At 40.7% G+C, this 23044-nt stretch overlaps 1 protein-coding gene across 3 annotated transcripts in view; it reads left to right on the top strand.

Annotated features, from left to right (window-relative positions):
* Positions 1 to 3496: 3496 nt before the first annotated feature.
* VPS26A (VPS26, retromer complex component A) overlaps positions 3497 to 23044 on the top strand; it is a 52782-nt gene continuing 33234 nt past the window's right edge. The window contains 2 exon segments of one of the 3 annotated variants that reach the window (NM_001257941.1): positions 3521 to 3604; positions 10782 to 10931. In NM_001257941.1, the coding sequence (NP_001244870.1) occupies positions 3602 to 3604; positions 10782 to 10931 (153 nt within the window). In that variant the 5' untranslated portion in view covers positions 3521 to 3601. 3 annotated transcript variants of the gene reach the window in all.

The raw sequence follows: 23044 nt of genomic DNA, 5'->3' as shown, positions 1-23044 counted from the left end.
TATATCTTGATGAAGGTGTGGGTTAAACAAACATACGCTCTTTTTTTTTTTTTTAAGAGTCAGGGCCTAACTCTGCAGCCCAAACTGGAGTGCAGTGGCACCATTGTGGCTCAGTATAGCCTGGAACTCCTGGACTCAAGCAATTCTCCTGCTTCCGCCTCATGAGCGGCTGTGACTACAGGCATGACCCACCACCTGGCTAATTCTTAAATTTTTTATAGAGACAAGGGTCTTGCTCCATTATCCAGGCTGGAGTGCAATGACGCGACCATTGCAGCCTCAAACTCCTGGCCTCATGCAATCCTCCTGCATTGGCTTCCCAAAGTGCTGAGATTATAGACATGAGCCACTGTGCCCTGCGACACCATGCACAATCTAAATGTATGCATTTGTCAAAACTGATCAACCTGCACACTTAAGACTAACATATGTCACTGTATGTACATTATATCCATTATATCTCAATTTAAAAAGAAAAGAGGAATAGTGAGATAAAACAGTAAGTGTTGGTACATTTAAGAAAAAAACCTGTATATTGTGAAAAAAAAGTATGGTTTTTATAATTGTAATTTTTTAAAAAAATAATATTTACCATGATTACAGCTGCACTTGCTGAAGTTTTTAAGCAAAATCTATTCTATCTGCTCTGGGACATTAAAGGAAAAAAGTTTTTCTATACTTCACTGGCATGCTTTAAATTGTATTTTCTTTTTAAATTAAATTAATTTGTTATTTATTTTTTGAGACATGGTCTCGCTCTGTTGCTCAGGCTGGAGTGCATGGTGCAATCTCGGCTCACTGCAAACTCTGCCTCCCTGGCTCAAGTTATCCTCCTACCTCAGCCTCCTGAGTAGCTTGTACAATAGGCACATGCCACCACACCCAGCTAATTTTTGTGCTTTTGTAAGAGACCAGGTCTCACCATGTTGCCCAGGCTGGTCTCAAACTCCTGGGCTCAAGTGATCCACCCACCTTGGCCTCTCAATGTGTTGGGATTACAGGTGTGAGCCACTGCGCCCAGCCTAAATTGTATTTTCTTTCTTTATCCCTTTTGTGTATTTGTATTTTATTCTCTTCCCTTAACTTTGCCAGTGAACTCTGCAAACAGTTGCTCCCTGACACTCTCACAGTTATTAATGTGAATTTTTAGTCTTTGTGAATTTGAATAAATGACTTTTTCTCTTAACTGGTTTCTTATAGATAAAAGCTCAGATTATCTTACCATCTAATACTTTCTGACTTAAACTCGGTACTTTTGTTGATGAAAGTCAATCCCTATAAGTTAGTCACATTTTCTTCACACCCTCCCACCTTTTTTTTTTTTTTTCTTTTGGCAGAGGGCAAATATAGAGATGCCACAGTTCTCAGCTGGTGAAACACTGTACTGCTCACAATCTAACTCTAACATTCTGGCTTGCTGAATAGATTGATAGGTAGGCAGACAGGTAAATAACCAGTTCAACAAATCTGTTACTCCTTGTATTTATTATGATAGCACAATTATTTATTGGGTTTTGATCAGTAGAATAAATAATTAGTACAAATTGGTCTCTAGTGTGACTTTCTTTGCCACATCTTATTTATACTTGGCTTCACTAGCATTTATTTGCCTGTGTGACATTTTCATCTATTCTTTTGCTATGTTGATATTTAAGTCCCAGAAAAGAGTAGGTAGGAACCAGAGTAGCTCTCAAGGTGACAGGCAAATCTTCTAAGTGAAAAAAAAACAATTTTTCACTTTTATTAATTAAAGATTTGCATTGTTTTTGCTGTTTTATTTTCACAGTTCAAATAGACAGCGATATCAGTGTTACTATAGTTATTTATTTTTTGAGATGGAGTCTCGCTCTGTCACCAGGCTGGAGTGCAGTAGCAGGATCTCGGCAAACTCCGCCTCCCAGGTTTAAGTGATCCTCCTGCCTCAGCCTACCGAGTAGCTGGGATTACAGACGTGCACCACCATGCCCAGCTGCTTTTTGTATTTTTAGTAGAGACGGGGTTTCGCCATGTTGGCCAGGCTGGTCTCAAACTCCTGACTTCAAGTGATCCGCCCGCCTCGGCCTCCCAAAGTGCTGGAATTACAGGCTTTGAGCCACCACGCCTGGCCCAAATATGTGCATTTAAAGCTACAAATTTTCCTTTTACACAGTGTCAGGGGCATTCCACAAATTTGATGTTGTATTATTTTTATTTCAAATTATTTTTATTTTTATTATTTTTTTATTTTTGAGACAGAGTCTTGCTCTGTCGCTCAGGCTGGAGTGCAGTGGCTCTATCGCGGGTCACTGCAACCTCCGCTTCCCGGGTTCAAGAGATACTCGTGCCTGACCTCAGGTGATCCGCCTGCCTTGGCCTCCCAAAGTGTTGGGATTACAAGTGTGAGCCTCCGTGCTCGGCCTCAACTTATTTTTAAATTTCCATTGATCTCTTCTTTGACCTAGAGATTTGGAATTATGTTGCTTGATTTCCAATATTTCCGGAATTTTCTGGCTTTTTTACGTTGATTTCTAGTTTTAGTTCTATTGCGGTTACAGATGATACTCTGATTTCAATTCTCTCAAATTTGAGACTCACACTGAGGATTAAGTATAAAAAAATTTTTTTTGAGACCTGTTTTATGGCCTTGCCTCACAAACTTGATTTTGTTAAGGTGGGGTAATTATAGTGCGTTCAGTGATGGATTTTTCTTCTGCTTTGGTTATGCATAGAGTGCACTGTGGCCCTTCAAATCCCACACGGTACTTTCCTCATCTGGAGGTCCTACAGGTTTACACCAGGGAGGAGGATCCAGTTCAGGCCAGCGTAGTCTTCAGTTGCACCGTGGGACTTTTGGGGGAACAGCTTTGCCCTCTCAGAACGGCTGGGCGGAACGGTGGGTTTGTGAGCCCTCCAGGCTCAGGGTGGGTCGCTCAGGGGCCATCTGGGGACTTTGGGAAGCAATGAAAGTTGTATCCTAGGATTTTTTCTATTGGTCTTCTCTTCAGAGGCGAGAAAGCCAAGTTAAGAAAACCCAGACTCAGATGGAGGCGGAGCGGGGCTGCGTTCCGGCAAGGGGGCAGAACGCCTCGCCCTGGACGAAGAGAGCACATCTCTTACCAGGCCTAAGGAAGCAGGGGCTCCCATCTGCCTTGGCACCCCAGGGACCCAGCCAAGGAGAGTGCCTCCAGAATAACCCTTCCTCTCCTCCTTCCTTCCCAGCCGCTCAAACTTTCACAGGAACTGGGTGTGGCAAAGAGGCAAGACACGGAACAGCTAGTCCGCTCACCAAAGACAGGGCAAGGAGGAGCCCGCGAACCTGCGTCTGCCCGGGCCCCGCCCACTCGACGTCATTTTTCCCGCCCCTCCCCGCCCCCCGAAGGGTGGAGCCTAAGGCCCCGCCTCCAAGCGGCCTCTCCCCGCAGTCGGGCGGCCAGCAGGGCGGGGCGTGAGGCCGGGAGAGGGACGGGTGCGGGGGGAAGGGGAGAGGAAGGGAGTGGTCACGTGTGGCGGGCGGCCCGAGGTCACGTGACGGGGCGCCGGAGCGGAGGGAGCCGGGGCTGGGAGTTCTCCTGAGGGAAGAGGAGAGGAGTGGAGTGGAGGAGACGCGGCGGCGGCGCTGACAATGGTGAGTGCGCGGCGGCCCGGGCGCTCGCCTCCCGCCCTCGCCCCGGAGCGCGCGGCTGGCTGGCCAACCGCGGGTCGGGCGTCGCCGGAGGAGGGGACTGGCGAGCAGGGCGGGGAGCGGGGTTAGGCCTGTCGGGCCACCCCTGGGTCTGGGAAAAGCGGGCGGCGCCACCTCTTCCCGGTCTCGGCAAGGCCCGAGCACCTACGGGCGGCGGCGGCGTGCTTTCCTGGCCATGTCGGAGCCTCTGCCCGCGTTCTTCGACCGCCTGTGGGTGGCTCTGCCTGGGGACTCGGACCCCGCCTCTGCGGGGGCTCGTCGCCGCCTCCCCTTCTTAGGTAGCCAGTGCCTGTTCTCCTCCCGGGCAGCCTCTCTTCCATCCTGATGGGGTGACCCGGGAGCCCCCCAGCTCCGGACTCTGCGGGGGACTTGGGCACTCAGTGTGTCACGAACTTGATAAACTGATATTTTAAAACCTGACTATGGTGACATTCTTTGATTTCATGACCCCAGTTGAGGCTTTTTGTTGACACTTGGAAAATAGAGAAAAATAAAAGGACGTTGGAATGGGGGACGTCTTTAACTCCAGAGACGCCCGTCTGGTGCCCGCCGTTTTAAGCATTGGCTCTCATTTCCGTCCCCTATCTGTTTCTCTGAACTTAACGCTCTGGGTTGTTGAAACGGCCTGGGAAGCAGAGGAGGGAGAGGAATCAGTGCTCTCACCACAGTCCGTGGAAGCACTATCCTGGGCATAATGGTATTTAGTTGGGTGTCGGCAGTCTCCTCTAGGTTAGATCTCATTTTACCCATTTTCTGGTAGTCAATTCGCTTCATTTAGCGCCTACTGTATGCTGTCCTAATACTACCTGCTTTTCCCAAAGCTCACTGATTCAATAGACTGCTTGAGACTTTTGGCTAAAAGGCCAAGCCAGGAATATATTTTAAAAGCTACTTTGAATAAATAACTTTTAAAATCAGTAATGGTGTTGCTTTCATTAAAAAAAAAGAATCCAGACATTCATGTTCATTCTTAGAGCTTTTTTTCTTTCATTCAACAAATAGCTCAGGTGTGCCCAGGGGACTCGAGTAAAGTGGAAACAGCGCCTGCTCTCGTAACTTACAATGTAGGGAGAGATAAACATTTATTTGTGTAAATTATTTGTTTAACGTGGAAATTAGAATTGTGACAGTTACTAAGAAGGAAGTATTGGGGGACCTTGCCTAGTCAGGGAGTTAGGTCAGGCCTCTTTAAATGAATATCATTTGAAAAGAAAACTTAAAAAGTCCTCCTATTTTTTGCTTACATTTGTAATTATTACTTTTAATACGCTTTTTTGAATTATGTTCATGAGCAGTTTATTTTTATTTTCAAGTTACTCAAACTAAATTGTAAAACTTTAAAACATTGAAATGGGCACAGATGAATATATGTATGAAAATTTGCTGTTTCATTGCTTGTGTATGGGCTAAGTAAATGAATTGAGAGTCAGCCTTCCACTTCAGAAATGCAATGAGTTGCATTTCTTTACATCCAGTGGACTTGATGAAATTCCTTCAGTGAGGACTAAAAAGTTGCCTTTTTATGTATCTACGTGTATTTTTGCTAATTGGTAATGCTCAATATTGGGCTTACAAATTATATGAAAAATCTTAAATTAACCTAAAGTCAGTGATAGGAGGTTTAGACCAAGATTAGAAAACTGTAAAAACAATTGCTAGCATGTTTTTATAGTCACATATATTGCAGTCCAGTTATTTAAAAGCTCCTTAAGAGTTTTAACTTGCATATTCATAGTTAATCCTGAAAATTGCAATATTCCAAACACGCCCTTGAAGATATCTTTACCAAAAGAAGTGAGTAGTAGTTCTGCACTTATCTCACCGGGTGCGGTGGCTCACGCCTGTAATCCCAGCACTTTGGGAGGCCGAGGTGGGCGGATCACTTGAAGTTGGGAGTTTTGAGACCAGCCTAACCAACATGGCAAAACCCTATCTTCGCTAAAAATACAAAAAAAAAAAAAAAAAAAAAAAAAAAAATTGGCTAGGTGTGGTAGCGCATACCTGTAGTCCCAGCTACTCGGGAAGCGGAAGTTGCCTGACCAACATGGTGAAACCCCGTCTCTACTAAAAGTAAAAAAAGTAGGCGTGGTGGTGCGCGCCTGTAATCCCAGCTACTCAGGAGGCTGAGGCAGGAGAATCACTTGAACCCGGGAGGCGGAGGTTGCAGTGATCCGAGATCGCGCCACTGTCCTCTCACTCTGCCTGGCGACAGAGTGAGACTCCGTCTCAAAAAAAAAAAAAAAAAAAAATCAAAATTGAATTGCCATCTACATCATATCCTAACCCTCAACAAATTTCATTCTCTTTCCTTCTAGTCTTTACCAGTTGACAGTTCTGTATTTTACTTCCTCTTTAACATATCAAAAGTATTAGAATTTGATTTACAATAATTAGAAAAATAATTTAATTTCATTACCCTTTATTTCAAATGACAGAAGTTGTCTTGGAAAAAACTTTGAAAGCAATAATTTGGGTAGAGATCTTTCTCTTTCAACTCTTTCTAAAAGACAAGCTTTTTTCCTCAGTTATTTTTTCTTTTTGTTCTCTACCTGTAAAATGTAAGATATCCACAATTTTCTGGAGGTGTTTTTTAGTAAGACTAGTTCTTTTATTATTATTATTTTTGAGATGGAGTCTCCCTCTGTCGCCCAGGCTGGAGTGCAGTGGCGTGATCTTGGCTCACTGCAACTTCCACCTCCGGAGTAGCTGGAACTACAGGAATGGGCCACCACACCCGGCCAATTTTTTTTTTTTTTTTTTGTATTTTTAGTGGAGATGGGTTTTGCCATGTTGGCAAGGCTGGTCTCAAACTCCCGACCTCAAGTGATCTGCCCGCCTTGGCCTCCCAAAGTGTTGGGATTACAGGCGTGAGCCACTGTGCTCGGCCAACTAGTTCATTTTTGATGTGCTGAATGTTAACCCAATGCTGTATTCTCATGGAATAACTTGTTAAAGTGCAGTAATTTATTATTCAACCTATTACTTTTTTGCATATGCTATACTAGGCTTTTTTAAAATGCCTTTTGATTGCTTCCAACTTTAGTGTTTTGATTGTATTGAAAAATATCTTTTTTTTTTTTTTTTTTTTTGAGACAAGCTCTTGCTCTGCTGCCCAGTCAGGAGTGGCTTACTGCAGCCTCCACCTCCTGGGTTCAGCCTCCCAAGTAGCTGGGACTGCAGGAACACACCACTACGCTGGGCTAATTTAAAAAATTTTTGTAGATATGGGGGGTCTAGCTATATTGACCAGGCTGGTCTCGAACTTCTGGGCTTGAGTGATCCTCCTGCTTCAGTCTCCCAAAGTGCTAGGATTACAGGTGTGAGCCACTGTGTCCGGCTACTTTTTTTTTAATTGTGAAATATTTCTTGCATTCAGAAAATAATAGAGGATAACACATAGTTTGTCACATATTTTTAATGGTTAGGAATTTAAAAATTTAAAGAATGGTGTCAAAACATTGTTTATCATTACATTGTTAGTTAATCGTGAAATTTTATAAAATGAACTTGGTTTATACTATTTTAATTAGTGGCAATTTTAGTTCTATTAACATTTTTTTAACTTTAGTGATTTTATTTTATTTTTTCCAGACAGAGTCTCCCTCTGCCGCCCAGGCTGGAGTGCAGTGGCACGATCTCGGCTCACTGCAACTTCTGCCTCCTGGGTTCAAGCGATTCTTCTGCCCCAGCCTTCCGAGTAGCTGGAACTACAAGTGCATGCCAACATGTTCAGCAAATTTTTTCTATTTTTATTAGAGATGGGGTTTCACCATGTTAGTCAGGATGGTCTTGATCTCCTGACCTCGTGATCTGCCTGCCTCGGCCTCCCAAAGTGCTGGGATTATGGGCGTGAGTCACCATGCCTGGCGATTTGATCTTTTAATGTCAGCTTTCAAATCCCAAGTGGAACTCTATGCGTGTTAAGTATATGCATGTGGAAAAATGTTACAATATTTCCTTTTCTCTGTAAAACAATTTTTATAGTTTTCAAATTGTATTTTTCTTTTAAGTAGCTCTGGGAAGTGTCAGAAGGAATGAGAAAATTAATTTTAAGGCCAAGCAAGGTGGCTCATGACTGTAATCCCAGCACTTTGGGAGGCTGAGGTGGGTGGATCACTTGAGCCCAGGAGTTTGTGCCTGGCCTGGGCCATGTGGCAGAAACCCTGTCTCTACAAAAAATATGAAAACGAGCCAGGTTTGGTGGTGAGCACCTGTAGTCCCAGCTACTTGGGAGGCTGAGGTGGGAGGCTTGCTTGAGCCCAGGAGGCGGAGGTTGCAGTCACCTGAGATCATACCACTGCATTCCAGTCTGGGTTACAGAGTGAGACTCTGTCTCAAAAAAAAAAAAATAATAAAGAAAATTAATTTTAATTTCTCCGTCGCTGTTTTATAACTCAAATGAGTTAATGTGGATGTCATATGGAAGGAGAGCTCATTCTTACTGCTCTCTCTGCCAATTAGCATTATCCTTCAATATAACCAATTTTGTTTTCCATCTAAAATAGACTGCTACTTGAAGATGTTGTCTTCTACCCTTTCGTGATTGCTCCTCCCACACAACCCCTCTACCCTGCTAGCTTAGCACATATTTGATTACTACTTGATTTTGAGCTGCTATACATTCTCATTTCTGTAGCCCTTAGGAGAAAATGTACTACAGTATTTCAAAATTTACCATTTTGAGGAAGTTTTTGGAGTATGGAAGCTACCTTGGAATGGACAGTGTGTGTGACCTATCACTGATGCTTTCCATTCTCTTTTTTTCTAAATTAGTTCAGAATAGTTTTCTGATTAAAATTAGTTTTCTGGTTAAAGTTTGAGTTTGTTATTTGTAATTTTGCCAGAAAAGATTAAAACATCTTGCCAAAAAGAAAGTTTTTTTTTTTTGAAACGGAGTCTCACTGTCGCCAGGGCTGGAGTGCAGTGGCGTGATCTCAGCTCACTGCAACCTCCGCCTCCTGGGTGGAAGTGATTCTCCTGCCTCAGGAGCACACCACTATGCCCAGTTAATTTTTTGTATTTTTAGTAGAGACGGGGTTTCACCATGTTGGCCAGGCTGCTCTCGAACTCCTGACCTCGTGATTTGCCCGCCTTGGCCTCCCAAAGTGCTGGGATTACAGGCGTGAGCCACTGTGCCCGGCCTAAAAAGAAAATTTGCTGCATATGTCAAAAGTACTAATCTGGTAATTCTTTTAGTTGGTTTCTTAAAATTATCCCTTTTGTTAATACAGGATTTAGGAAAACATCATCTCATTTGAGTATAGTATTACCTTGTGCCCTACATAGCCACGAAGTAAGCTAACTTAAAGCAAAGTAATGACTCTCCTAAGTGGGGACAGAACTGAGGTTTAATATAAATTCCATCGACATAGTTTGCTACTGTACCAATGCTAATTTTCTCAGAAAGGCTAGTGTTATCAACTGTTCCAGATTTCAGTTAATTTCTCTTGTATATTTATTTTCTGTTATTAGAATGGTATGTGTTTGTTCAAAATTAACATTCAGCAGGTATTTTAATGCCTTCTGCTAAATGCCATACGCTGCCTTACATGAGCCTCATGGAGTTTACAGTTCAGTAGGAGAGTCAGGTACTAAATAAATAAGCCTTGTGAAACCGAAATTTGGAGAATCCAGTTTTGATTAGGAAGTCAAGGAAGGTCTCATGGATAGTGAGTCAAACTGAAACTCAAAGGGTGAATTAGGTTAAGAATACTTTGCTTGGCTCTAAGACAAGAAGAACACTAGCAAATTGGAACTGTTGAAGAAAGAACTCTCAATGTTGGAGGCTGAGTGGCTGGAGAGAAGAATAGTGTCAGATATATGTAGACCACATTAGAGAATACATTGTGTGTGTGTTTGTGTTTAAAATAACAATACGATCTCGGCTCACCGCAACCTCCACCTCTCGAGTTCAGGCGATTCTCCTGCCTCAGCCTCCCCAGTAGCTGGGATTACAGGCATGCGCCACCACACCCGGCTAATTTTGTACTTTTAGTAGAGATGGGGTTTCTCCATGTTGGTCAGGCTGGTCTTGAACCCCTACCTCAGGTGATCCACCTGCCTTGGCCTCCCCAAGTGCTGGGATTACAGGCGTGAGCCACCACCCCCGGCCAATTACAGGAAAATTTTCTTGCTTAAAAATGAATTATGGGACTTTTTCGTGTTTTACATTTAGGGTTTGACGTTTGAAAAATTGGCATACACATAACTTCAGAATTTTATCAATTATAAAAATGAGGCACACCTGTATTAGGTAAGAAACTAATTATAAATCAAAAGGGTTGTTGTAGTTCAGTGTTTTATTATTTTCAGCTGTTGACATCTAAAAAATAACATTAGGAAAATTGCAAAAAAAAATAACAATTGAAGTAAAATAACTATGGAAAAGTACACGAATAGGTGTATAGCTTGATTAATTTTCACCAAGTGAAATGCCTCTGTATCAAATGCTCAGATTAAAAAAACAGCCAGAACATTACTAGCAGCCAGAAGCTCCCTTTGTGCTTTCTTTCAGTCACTGCCTAACTTGTAATACCGTAATATACCTTACATGTTTTTTACTTACTATGTGAGTGGAGTTATACATACATTTTGTGTATTCCTTTTGTGTCTGACCTCTTTCAGTCAACATTATGTGTATGTGATTCATTCTTGTGTGTAGTTGTATCTTTTCTAATTCTATTGCTGTTTGGTGTTCCCATTTATATGAATATATACTAAAATGTGTGTATCCATTCTTCTGTTGATTGATATTTGGATGTTTCTATTTGGGGGTATTATGAATAACACTTATGAATGTTCTTTTTTTTTTTTGAGACAAATTCTTGCTCTGTTGCCCAGGCTAGAGTGCAGTGGTGCCATCTTGGCTCACTGCAACCTCTGCCTCCCGGATCCAAGTGATTCTCCTGCCTCAGCCTCCCGAGTAGCTCGGACTGCAGGCATGCACCACCATGCCCGACTAATTTTTGTATTACAGACGGGGTTTCACCACGTTGGGCAGGCTTGTCCCGAACTCCTGACCTCAAGTGATCTGCCGTAGGTCATAGGTAATTAAATTCAAATTATAAAATGTAGTGTCTGACTAAACATGATAATTATGACCATTTTCATTTTATTTCAGAGTTTTCTTGGAGGCTTTTTTGGTCCAATTTGTGAGATCGATATTGTTCTTAATGATGGGGAAACCAGGAAAATGGCAGAAATGAAAACTGAAGATGGCAAAGTAGAAAAACACTATCTCTTCTATGATGGAGAATCTGTTTCAGGAAAGGTAAATCTTTTGTTTGACAAAACTATCTAATTGTAAGATATCAGAATTAGTTACCAAAGTGGTTTGTGCTGTTTCTTAAATTTGAATAATTTTGTGAGGGAGAGAGATTTTTTTTTTCCCAAAGGTCAGCTAAAATATTTGATTGATTAGAACATAATCTTTCCTGCAAAGGAACGATTCTTACCCTGGAAGGCTTTCAAGGGAAGAGCCTCTAAATTTCATGCAGAATTTTCTGTTTAAGTCTCCTGTGCGGTTCATGAAAAAAGAATTTTTTTTTCTGTTTGTGATTATGTGCTTCTGTCTAGTTTCAGACAGTTTCTCCAGATCAGAGCTGTAATTTGCCCAAAGTTTGTTTTTCCTTTAACATTAAGTTAGAGATTGAGAGTAAGTTAGAGATTGAGAGTAATTCTCTGGTATAAGTTTCTAAAGGTTTTTTCACATTCTTTGTAACTCTCTGTACTGCTACTGTTGTGTCTGTTGATCTTATTTCTAGCTACTCTGTAGAGAACTTCAGTACTTTTGGGATGTGTCTATGCATGGTCAGATATGTTTATGACGCCTTCTATAAGGTTTCACTTTTTTCTCTTTTTCTTTATCCAGTAATGTATACAGTTTTTTGTTTGGGGTTTTTTGTTTGTTTTTTTTTGTTGTTGTTGTTGTTGTTGTTTTTGAAATAGAGTCTCACTCTGTTGCTCAAGCTGGAGTGCAGTGGTGTGATCATGGCTTACTGCAGCCTTGTACTCCTGGACTCAGGTGATTCTCCCACCTCATCCTCTGTGGTAACTGGGAGTATAGGCACACACCACCACCTCAGCTAATTTTTGTATTTTTTTTGTAGAGATGGGGTTTCTCCATGTTGCCCAGGTTGGTCTTGAGCTTCTGGGCTCAAGCAACCCACCCACCTAGGCCTACAAAAGTGCTGGGATTACAGGTTTGAGCCACCACAGCTGGCTGATTATTCTTATATTTTAGGGAATATGATCAATACTTATTAGTGGTCAGTGATAGTGGAGAGTGGTAATATTATAGACAAAAGCAAGCCACAAAACATTTGAAATAATTTTTAAAATAGAAAATACTAGGATTTTTCTCCCCTGCTTGTTCAGTTAATATATTCATGTGGTAGGCAGTTTTGGAAATAAAATATATATAGTCTCTTCATATAGAAATAATTCACTGTTAAAATTTGGGTATGTTTCCTCTAATATTTATGTATATGTAATATATTAAGCATACCTTTTCCTCTATTGTTTGATATTTAAGCAGTTTCTGTTTTTCAGATGGCTTTCTTCATATCTTTGGTAATATGGACATCTGTATATATAAATTTTTCTCTAAATTTCTGTAGGACAAGATTATTTCCTTAGAATAGATTCTTGAAAGTGAGCTGCTAGGCCACAATTCATGAAATATCTGAAGGATCTTAATACACATTAATTTGGAAAATGAATTTGCATTAAATTACATGTCCACCTATGGGTCTTTTTCACCCAAGGCAGCACTGAATATGATCACTTTGTAATCTTTGCTATTTTGATAGGCAGAAACAATCTTATTATTTTAATTTGCATTTCTTTGGTTACTAGAGAAATTGAACTTAGATTTACCAGCCATTTGAGGTTATTTTTTTTTTTTGGACTGCATTGTCTCTTCTGGTCCTTTGCCAGATTACCTATTGGGGTCTTAGTGTTGAATCTGAAGTGAATTTTTTGGTTTTCAACTTTACTTAACTTGTATTCTTCCTTTTAAAAGATGGGAAAAGAAAAAGGCCAAGTGCAGTGGCTCACACCTTTAATCCCAGCACTTTGGGAGGCCAAGGAGGGAGGATTGTTTGAGCCCAGGAATTTGAGACCAGCCTGGGCAACATGGGGAGACCCTGTATCTGTCAAAAAAAAAACAAAAAAACAAAAAACGGAGAAAAAGAGAGGCCTAAAGAAGAGCAGACAATCATCAAAAGGATGGAGCACGTCAAATGAAAGAAGAGTAAAAGTAGTAGTGTTTGGCCTATTGAAATGACTTGTTAATGGGCTGGGGGTATAGTAATACCAATCTAGATTTCTTTCTAGGGAGAGACAACCTAATATCTCAGATATTTCTTTTATAGATATGACATGTAACTATCTCTCCTGCTAATTTGTAAGCTCCTTAAGATCAGGGGATCAGAGTGTGCTTCTGTAGTCTCCATAACATACATGATGGTGTTGATTACATAATAGGCTTTCACTAAACATTTATTTGGTTTATTTACTGTTTTTAAGTCTTGTAGAGAATAGCCTCAGTCTAGTTTAAAGTAATCTTATGTCACCTGGACCAGTTGAAGTTCATGGCTGATGTTTATGGGATAAAGGAAAGGGGGGATGTTTAAGGTAAAAATAAAGCTACTCCAGTGTGTTTTTTAAAAAGAATAGTTGGTGTTCAAATTACATTTTGATCCTGGGTATGGTGGCTAATGCCTGTAATCCCAGCTCTTTGGGAGGCTGAGGAGGGAGGATCGTTTGAGCCCAAGAGTTCAAGACCAGATTGGGCAATGTAGCAAGATCCCGTCTCTAACACTAAGTAAGTAATTTTTTCAAAAATTACATTTTAGAGGCCGGGTAAGGTGGCTCACACCTGTAATCCCAGCACTTTGGGAGGCCAGGGCGGGCAAATCACTTGAGGTCAGGAGTTCAAGACCAGCCTAGCCAACATGATGAAACCCTGTCTCTACTAAAAATACAAAAATTAGTCCAGTGTGGTGGCACACGCCTATAATCCCATCCACTCTGGAGTCTGAGGCAGGAGAATTGCTTGAACTTGGGAGGCAGAGGCTGCAGTGAGCTAAGATCGTGCCACTGCACTCCACCCTGGTTGACAGAGCAAGACCCTGTCTCCAAAAAAAAATAAATAAAAATAAAAATTACATTTTGGAATTGCTAGAAATCATACGTAGACCTGATCAACTATATATAGCATTTTTTAAAATGATAAGATCTCTTATAGGTAAGTATTTTCAGTTCAAAAGTTACTGTATCTTGAATCTGATTGTTCATTGGTCTGAGATTTTTTTCATTTTAAATGTTTTCATTGAAAAACAAAACACATGTAGAAAACCATCACAACAAAAATAAATTATTATAAGGCATATTTTCTTATAATCATCATCCAAGTCAAGAAGTAGTACTTTGCCAGCTACCCCATGTGTCCTGTCTCCATCACACTCCCATCCCCTCAAAAGTAACCACTGTACTGACTTTTATAGTAGCACTTTCTTGTGTTTCTTGTTTAGTCTTGCTCATTTAAGAAAAATTTGATATGGTTTTAAAATCTCTCTTAGTCCCAGGTTCCCTCTTTATACCTTTCTTTAACTTATAATATCTGTTGAAGAACACTTTGATCATTTGAATTGTAGAGTTCTCTATGTTTGTGTATTCCTGGTACAGTTACTACCTTTAAGTTGGCAGGTAGGTCCAGAGGCTTGAATCAGACTCAAGTTTGCTTCTGCTTTGATCAAAATCTTTGAAGATCTTTGATTCTTCGTCTTGCTGTGTCACCTGCTTCAGCCTCCTGAGTAGCTGGGATTACAGGCATGCGCCACCACACCCAGCTAATTTTTGTATTTTTATTTTTAGTAGAGAGGGGATTTTACTATGTTGGGTCAGGCTGGTCTCGAACTCCTGACCTCGTGATCCACCTGCCTCGGCCTCCCAAAGTGCTGGGATTACAGGTGTGAGCCACCGCACCCAGCTTGTCTTTTTTCTTTTTTGCAACTGTTGATACTCAGTACCTAAGTTGATTTAACTCACTGGGAGTTGCAGAATGGTGATACTTTAAATTCTGTCATTTTGTTTTTGCTTATTAGATGCAATACATTTATAAAGAGATGTTATCTATCTCTTGTGACCTAGTGGTACAGCTCATATAGAAAAAAGAATGCTTGACCTTTTTCCTTTTTTGGCTATTTATTTATTTAGAGATGGAGCCTCACTCTGTTGCCCAGGCTGGAGTGCAGTGGTGTGATCTCAGTTCACTGCAACCTCCATCTGCCGGATTCAAGTGATTCTCCTGCCTCAGCCTCCCAAGTAGCTGGGATTACAGGCATATGCCACCATGCCCAGCTAATTTTTGTATTTTTAGTAGAGACAGTGTTTCACCATGTTCGTCAGGCTGGTCTTGAACTCCTGACCTTGGTATCCGCTCGCCTCAGCTCCCCAAAGTGCTGGGATTACAGGTGTGAGCCACCGCACCTGGCCTTTGACCTGTTTTAAAAAATAATAACTTGATTCCTTATCCTGCAAAGGTGTAAACTATTAGTTATATTTCTCAGTAACATTTATAAACTCATGATTTAAACATACTTGATGTTTATAAATATTGCCCTATTGAAGCTCCAGTTGTACAATCCTGTGTAACAAATTACCACAGACTTAGCAGCCTAAAATAACAAATTTATGTCTTAGGATTTTTGTGAGTTAGAAGTCCAGGTATGGGTTAGATGGGTCCTGTGCTCAGGGACTTACCAGGTTAAAATCAATCCAAGGTTGCAGTCTCGTCTGAAGTTCAGGATTCTCTTCCAGGCTTACTGGTTTTTGGCAGAAATTTCCTTGTAGTGCTATTACTGATACCCTTGTTTCTTGTGCAGTTGGCTGTCTGCTCCTAGAGGTTGCCCTCAGATCTTTACTGAGTGGCCCCTTTCTCTCAGTTTGCGTTATCTTCAAGGCCAGGAGGAGAACATCGCTCTGACATTCATCTTCTTTTAAAGAGCTTACCTGGTTTGATCAGTTCCAGCTAGGATAATCTCCCTTTTAATGAACTAAAAAAATCAACTGATTAGTAACCTCATCACAGGAGTGGTATCCTGTCACATTCACTGGACTCACCCACACTCAAGAGGATTATACAGATGTGCACACCATGGGATGGTAATATTGAGGGCTATCTTAGAATTCTGCCTACCACATTTGTATTGACTCTTATGTCTTTTGGACTTGGAGGCCCTAGGATTTTTCTTTTTTTTAAGCCGTATTGGGATATATACACACACACACACACACACACACACACCCCATAAAAATTCACCTATTTTAAGTGTGCTTAAAATTTTTAGTAAATTTAGAGTTGTACAACCATCACCACTAATTCCAGAACATTTTCATTACTCCAGAAATTTTTTAAAATGCTGTACCATTAGCAGTCATTCTCCATTTCCCCTCCTTCCAGTCTCTGACAACCACTGATCTCTGTTTCTATGAATTTGCCTATTCTGGACATTTCATATAAATGGAATTATATAATATGTGGTCTTTTCCTGTTTTGTTTCTTTCACTTAGTATAATGTATTTGAGATTCATCAATACTGTAGCATTTGTTGTTAGTATATCATTGATGAATAGTATTCCATTTTATGGCTATACCACATTCTTGTTTATGCATTCACCAGTTGGTGGGTATTTGGGATGTTTGTATTTTTTTGCTGTTGTGACTAATGCTGATGTGAACATTTGTGTAGCAGTTTTGTGTGGACCTATGTTTTCCTTTCTCTTGAACATGTTCCTACGAGTGGAATTGCTGTCTTATGTTAAATATGTTTAAGTTTTTAATAAACTGCCAAAAACCCTGGGAGTTTTTGGTGGCTTTCTTGCTAACTGGTATGACAAGATGTTTAAGGGTCTTTTACGTTTCTGCTTCATACTTGCACTCAGCCATGTTTCAAGGCCATAGTTGGCATGCAAAGATGGCTCATTGCTACTGTGTTGGACATTATTTCTAGGCTGCTCAGTGGATAGATGGGGAGGGTTTTTAAAATATAGATTTAATAAATACATGTATTTTTATTTGTGTAGATTATTTAAGATAAAATACCTCAGGAATCATATTGTCATTTCTAATTCAATTTGAGAATTAGAAATTTTTACTTAACCTCTTATGTTACATGTGTATCTCCTTTCTTCTGCATCAAAAATACTGATTTTCAGAGTCAAAGGGGAAGATGTAATTAACATATCGCATAATTTACTCATTGTCTTTACACCACATTATATACATAATAGTCTCAGAATAATGATACTAATATTACCACTACCAATATGATTATGAAGTTAGTTAAAAAAAATTAGCATTTGCTATTTCTATTTTACTCACATTTCTTAAATGTACCATAGTAAGTACATTGTCAGAGTGTATAGTAATTATATACTTTATGTGCTTCCTTTCAGCCCTCACTTAGTCTTGGTTTTATAAATAACTCTTCATATAATGTGCACCACCAGTCCTTATATCTTTGTCTCTTTATTTGTTTCACTGTCTGAAGCTTATTGTCTAGTTACTAGAGTGTAATAGATTCCTCAGGAAATGCTCATGTGAACAATAAGGCCTAAGTTTTTGCATATTGGTAATGGCTTTTTTGTGTCCTTTGTACTTGAAAGTTAGTTTTTCTGAATAATCTTGGCTTACATTTTCTTGAGTATTTTATTTATTTTGTATTTATTTATTGTTTTTGAGACAGAGTCTTGCTCTGTCGCCCAGGCTGGAGTGTGGTGGCGTCATCTCAGCTCACTGCAACCTCCGCCTCCTGGGTTCAGGCGATTCTCCTGCTTCAGCCTCCCGAGTGGCTGGGACTACAGGTGCCCACCACCATGCCTGGCTCATTTTTTTATTTTTAGTAGAGATGGGGTTTCACTATATTGACCAGGCTGGTCTCAAACTCCTGACCTTGTGATCCACCTGCCTTGGCCTGCCAAAGTGCTGGGATTACAGATGTGATCCACCGTGCCTGGCCTTCTTGAGTTAAATCTATTGTTACTCCATTGTCTTCTGGCATAGGGTATTGTTGACAGTTTTTTCATTTGAGGAAAGTTTTCTTGAATTACAGCCGTTATTAATTAGTATTTATTCCATTCCTTTGCTTTGGTTTTCTTAATATCAATATTGTTGAGTCTTGTTTGAGTGTGGTTTTTTGCTCTTGTATTCCTTCTGCTTAGCCTTTATTTCTAAAATGATTTTTTCTTCTAATTCTTTTCTGATTTTTCTCACCCTAGCCTAAGATTTTCTTTCATGTATTGTATCATTTTCTTAATATTGTATAGCCTGTTTTGAAATAAATTACAGTTTTGATCTGTCTTGTCTGTAGAAATGCCATTCTGTTCCTTCTCTTTTTTCCTTAAAATAATTTTTTATGGGATTTGACCTTGATATATTTATGTTGCTAATTTTTATGTGAAATTAGTTTTCCCCCCAAAAAATTTTTTTTGAGATAAGATCTTGCTCTGTTGCCCAGGCTGGAATGCAGTGGCATGACCACGCTCACTGCAGTCTTGACCTCCAAGGCCAAGCGATCCTCCCACCTCAGCCTTCCAAGTAAGTAGCTGGGACCACAGGCATGTGCTACCATGCCTAGCTAATTAAAAAATACATATTTTTGTAGAGACAGGGTCTTGCTATGTTGCCCAGGCTGGTCTCAAACTCCTGAGCTCAAGTGATCCTCCCATCCTGGCCACCCAAAGTGCTGAGATGTGAGCAACTGCACCCAACCTTCTGAACTTTTCTTTTCGTGAGGGGTGTCTCTCTCTGTCACCCATGTTGGAGTGCTGTGGCGCGATTTCAGCTCACTGCAACCTCCGTCTCCCAGGCTAAAGTGATCTTCCCACCTCTGCCTCCTGAGCAGCTGGGGCCACAGGGGCACACTACCACACCCAACTATTTATTTATTTATTTATTTTGGTATTTTGGGGTATATATGGGGTTTCACCATGTTGCCCAGCCTAGTTTCGAGCTCCTGAGCTCAGGCGATCCACCTGTCTCAGCCTCCCAAAGTGCTGGCATTACAGGTGTGAACCGCTGTGCCTGGCCCTTCCTGAACTTTTGATGGTTTGGTTTAGGATAGTTTTTCTAACCAGCTATCCTAGACAGGAGGCCTGGCTGGTCAGTTTTGAGTGTTCTTACATTATTGGATTGTGCGAAACCCCTTCCAGCTTTAGCTCTTATTCTCAGATTGACACCATGCTTTCCAGTGAATATATATGAGTGGTTTGGGGGTTCTTAGGTCCATCAGACACTCCGTTGCTTTCTTGGATTCCTCTCACACAACATTAGTATCATGCAGGTTTTGTGGATATTAACCTGGTTTGTCCCTACGCATTATGTTTTGGGATTGTGGGAATACTTTATCTTTTTCTGTGGTAAATTAGATCCTTAGATTTTTTTTGGTTTTGCTGTCTAGTTGGTCCATCTGTTTTTATGTGAGGATCTGGAGAGATTCAAAGACTATGTTGCCATCTTCCCAGAAATTGATCTGAGATTTTAAAAGGCCGTGTGTAACCATTCTGGCAGTTTAGCAGTATGTATCAAAATCTTCAAAAGTGGATATCATTTATAGTAGCCAGAATAGGCTGGATTATTACTATGTAATAGACAACCCCAAAACTCAGTGACTTAAAAACAACAGTGGCAGTGGCTTCTTTCTTGCCCAGGCAACATGTTCCTTGTGAGTTAGCTGAGGGCCTTGTTCTGTGTCGTGCTCAGTGATGGAGCAGCCACTCTGGAACATCACACTCATCATGGCTGAGGGAGAGAAATCTCTGCAGAGTCTCTCACAAGCCATTAAAATGCCCTGTCCTAGAAGTAACAAAGAACATTTTTGATCAAATTTATTGTCTCTAGAAGCAGTCTCATTCGTACATCACCCAACCACAAGAAGGTAGGGTGCATCATACCATGCGCTCAGAATGTATACAGCTGGAAATATTTGAGCAGTGCCTATATTAATATTATTTTGATCCGCAAATTCTTCTGATCAGATTTTATCCTAAAATAATCAACTTTGTTCATTGCACTGTTTATATTATTCACAAATTGAAAGCCACTTAAACGTCCAGACATTAAAAAACCTAATTATGGTAATAACCATTAAGTGCCTAGGTCCATTATTAATGTGATGATATAGACCTGTATTCATTCACATGAAAAGAGGTTTGCTATAATAACAATATTTATTGAGTACTCACCATGACCCAGGTATTCCTTCTTAAATTCTTCACAATGATTCCTTTTTTTTTTTTTTTTTTTTGAGACGGAGTCTTGCTCTGTTGCCAGCCTGGAGTGCAGTGGCGCAATCTCCGCTCACTGCAGCCTCTGCCTCTCGGGTTCAGGTGATTCTCCTGCCTCAGCCTCCTGAGTAGCTGGGACTACAGGCGCATGCCACCACACCCGGCTAATTTTTTGTATTTTTAGTGGAGACCGGGTTTCACTGTGTTGGCCAGGATGGTCTCGATCTCTTGACCTCATGATCTGCCCACCTTGGCCTCCCAAAATGCTAGGATTACAGGCGTGAGCCATCGTGCCAGGCCTTTTTTTTTTTTTTTTTTTTTTTTTTTTTTTTTTTTGAAGTAGGGTCTCACTGTGTTGCCCAGGCTGAGTGCAATGTCATGATTATGGCTCACCGCAGCCTCATCCCCCTGGGGGCCCAAGTAATCCTCCCACCTCAGCCTCCCAAGTAGCTGGGACCACAGACATGTGAACCACCCTGCCTGGCTAATTTTTATTTATTTATTTATTTATTTTAGAGATAGGGTCTTGCTGTGTTGCCCAGTCTGGTCTCGAACTCCTGGACTCAAGTGATTCCCCAACCTTGACCTCCCAAAGTGCTGGGATTATAGGCGTGAGCCACTGTGCCTGGCTGAGGATTATTTTAAAGATTATCTTGTGTTCTGTAAAATTAGGATAACTAAAGAAAATGAGGCCGGGCGCGGTGGCTCACGCCTGTAATCCCAGCACTTTGGGAGGCCGAGGTGGGTGGATCACGAGGTCAGGACATCAAGACCATCCTAGCTAACACGGTGAAACCCCATCTCTACCGAAAATACAAAAAATTAGCCGGGCATGGTGGTGGGCACCTGTAGTCCCAACTACTCGGGAGGCTGAGGCAGGAGAATGGTGTGAACCCGGGAGGCGGAGCTTGCAGTGAGTCGAGATCGCGCCACTGCACTTCAGCCTGGGCGACAGAGCGAGACGCCGTCTCAAAAAAAAGAAAGAAAATGAAAAAAGGGGTATGGATTTGTAGTAATAACCTCAAAAAGACTATCTTGAGAATGAGCTTGAGGCTTTTAAACCTAAGAAAGACATTTTAAACCTCATATTTAGAATAAGATGAATAAGAAAATAATATGCTCATTTGGCACACTTACTTTAATATAACAAGTGCAAAAGAAAGCTTCCCTCCCATCCAAAAAAAAAAAAAAAAGATTTAAATTGGGAAAGGTAGGATCATTAAAAATTAAAACAGAATGAAAGCCTTGTTATGGTTAAGGAGATTAAAAATAAACTAACTAGTTTTCAGACATCCTGGTGACCATACCAGACAAATGCTGTGCGATAATACTGAAAGAATTTTGCAAAACTGGTCACCAAATCTCTGCTAGGAGTCCTTTAGTAATTGTGGAAAATGGGAGAGGTTCTAGAATATAAGAAAAGCCCTTATTTATAAAATGGGGCAGAAAGTTTGTTTCAGGTAAACTTCATATTGATTCCTGACATATCTCTAGATTATTAAATAGATGATCAATGAACATACTGAAAAGAAAGCTTGAAGGAAAGAGAAGAGGAAACAACGGGTTGTATACAACCGAGCATGTGTCACTAAGAACAAATCTTGCCACACCAATCTAGGATTTTTGAAATGTCCTAGTATATAAAAAGATCACTGGGCTGGCATTGGAAGATCTAGCCTTAATTTTACTGCTGTCTTGGTAGGTTGCTCTGGACAGTCATTTAATTTCCTGGATTTCACCTGTAAGTTTAGGAGGTTGGACTGGATCATTGGTTTCCAAACTTGGCTTTGCACTGTAGGATGCTCTGCATGAAAATCCTTCATATATTAGAGATTATGTTGGATCTTGGGGGTCTGACATCTCGCCCACAGCAAGAATAAATTCCTTTTGTAATATTCCTAAGGTGAGCTTCTGTATGCCTACTTTTCGGAGTGTGGGGATTCTGCTGTTCTGTTAACACTATCCACTGTGCTTTTTAGAGATACGTAAAATAAATCTAATCTCTTTCTAAATAAGAGTTCTCTTTAAACATCTTCCACATCACTGTCTTGTTTATCCTAAGTCTTCTCTAAGCTAAATATGCTATTTCCTTTAGTTATTGTTCAAGAAACCTTGGTTTTGAGTCTTTATCACCCAGATTGCTTTCTTTTATTTTTCAAATTAAATTTAATTTTTTTGAGACAGGGTCTTGCTGTGTCACCCAGACTGGAGTGTAGTGACGTGATCATGGCTCGTTGTAGCCTTGACCTCACGAGCTCAGGCAATCCTCTCACCTCAGCCTTCCAAGTAGCTCAGACAACAGGCAAACACCACCATGCTCAGCTAATATTTTATTTTTATAGAGTTGGGGTCTCCCCATGTTTCCCAGGTTAATCTCAAACTTCTGGGCTCAAGTGATCCTCCTGCCTCTGCCTTCCAAAGTGCTGGAATGACAGGTGTGAGTCACTGTGTCCAGCCTCAGATTCTTACATAACCAAATAGAAAACTGGTTTGCATTATCTGTATCTAGCAGTTCCACTCCTAGGTACATATTCAAGAGAAATGCAAACACCTGAGCATCAAAAGACACACATAAGAAGTTTGTAGCAGCACTGCTCATAGTAGCCCAAACTGAAAATAACCTAAACATCCCACAGAAGTGGAATAGATAGATTGTGGTATATTTATACAATGAAATCTATTCACCAGTGAGAAGGAACAAAACTATCATTTCACACAACCTGGATGAATCTTACAATCTGAGTGAAAGGAGCCAGATATTAGAGATGCATGACATACCGAATTACTCCATTTATATGAAGTAAGTTCAAAAACGGACAAAACAAATCAGTCATGATAGCAGCCAGGGTAGAGCTTACCTTTGGGGGAGGGAGGACTAATGCTTTGGAAGGGTCACAAGGAAGGCTTCTGTAGTGCTGGTGCTGTTCTGTTTCTTGATCTGGGTTGTAGGCACATGGGTGACTTCATTTTGTAAAATTCATTGAACTATATACTTAACAACTCATGTACTCTTTTTTTATATTTCAATAAAAGGTTTATTCACATGATAAGAGGATACATCACATAGCACTTTTAAGAATTAGTGGGTTGGCC

This window comes from Macaca mulatta, chromosome 9 (genome assembly GCF_049350105.2).
Source record: "Macaca mulatta isolate MMU2019108-1 chromosome 9, T2T-MMU8v2.0, whole genome shotgun sequence".
Lineage (NCBI taxonomy): Eukaryota > Metazoa > Chordata > Mammalia > Primates > Cercopithecidae > Macaca > Macaca mulatta.
This window is presented reverse-complemented; position numbering and strand designations above follow the sequence as displayed.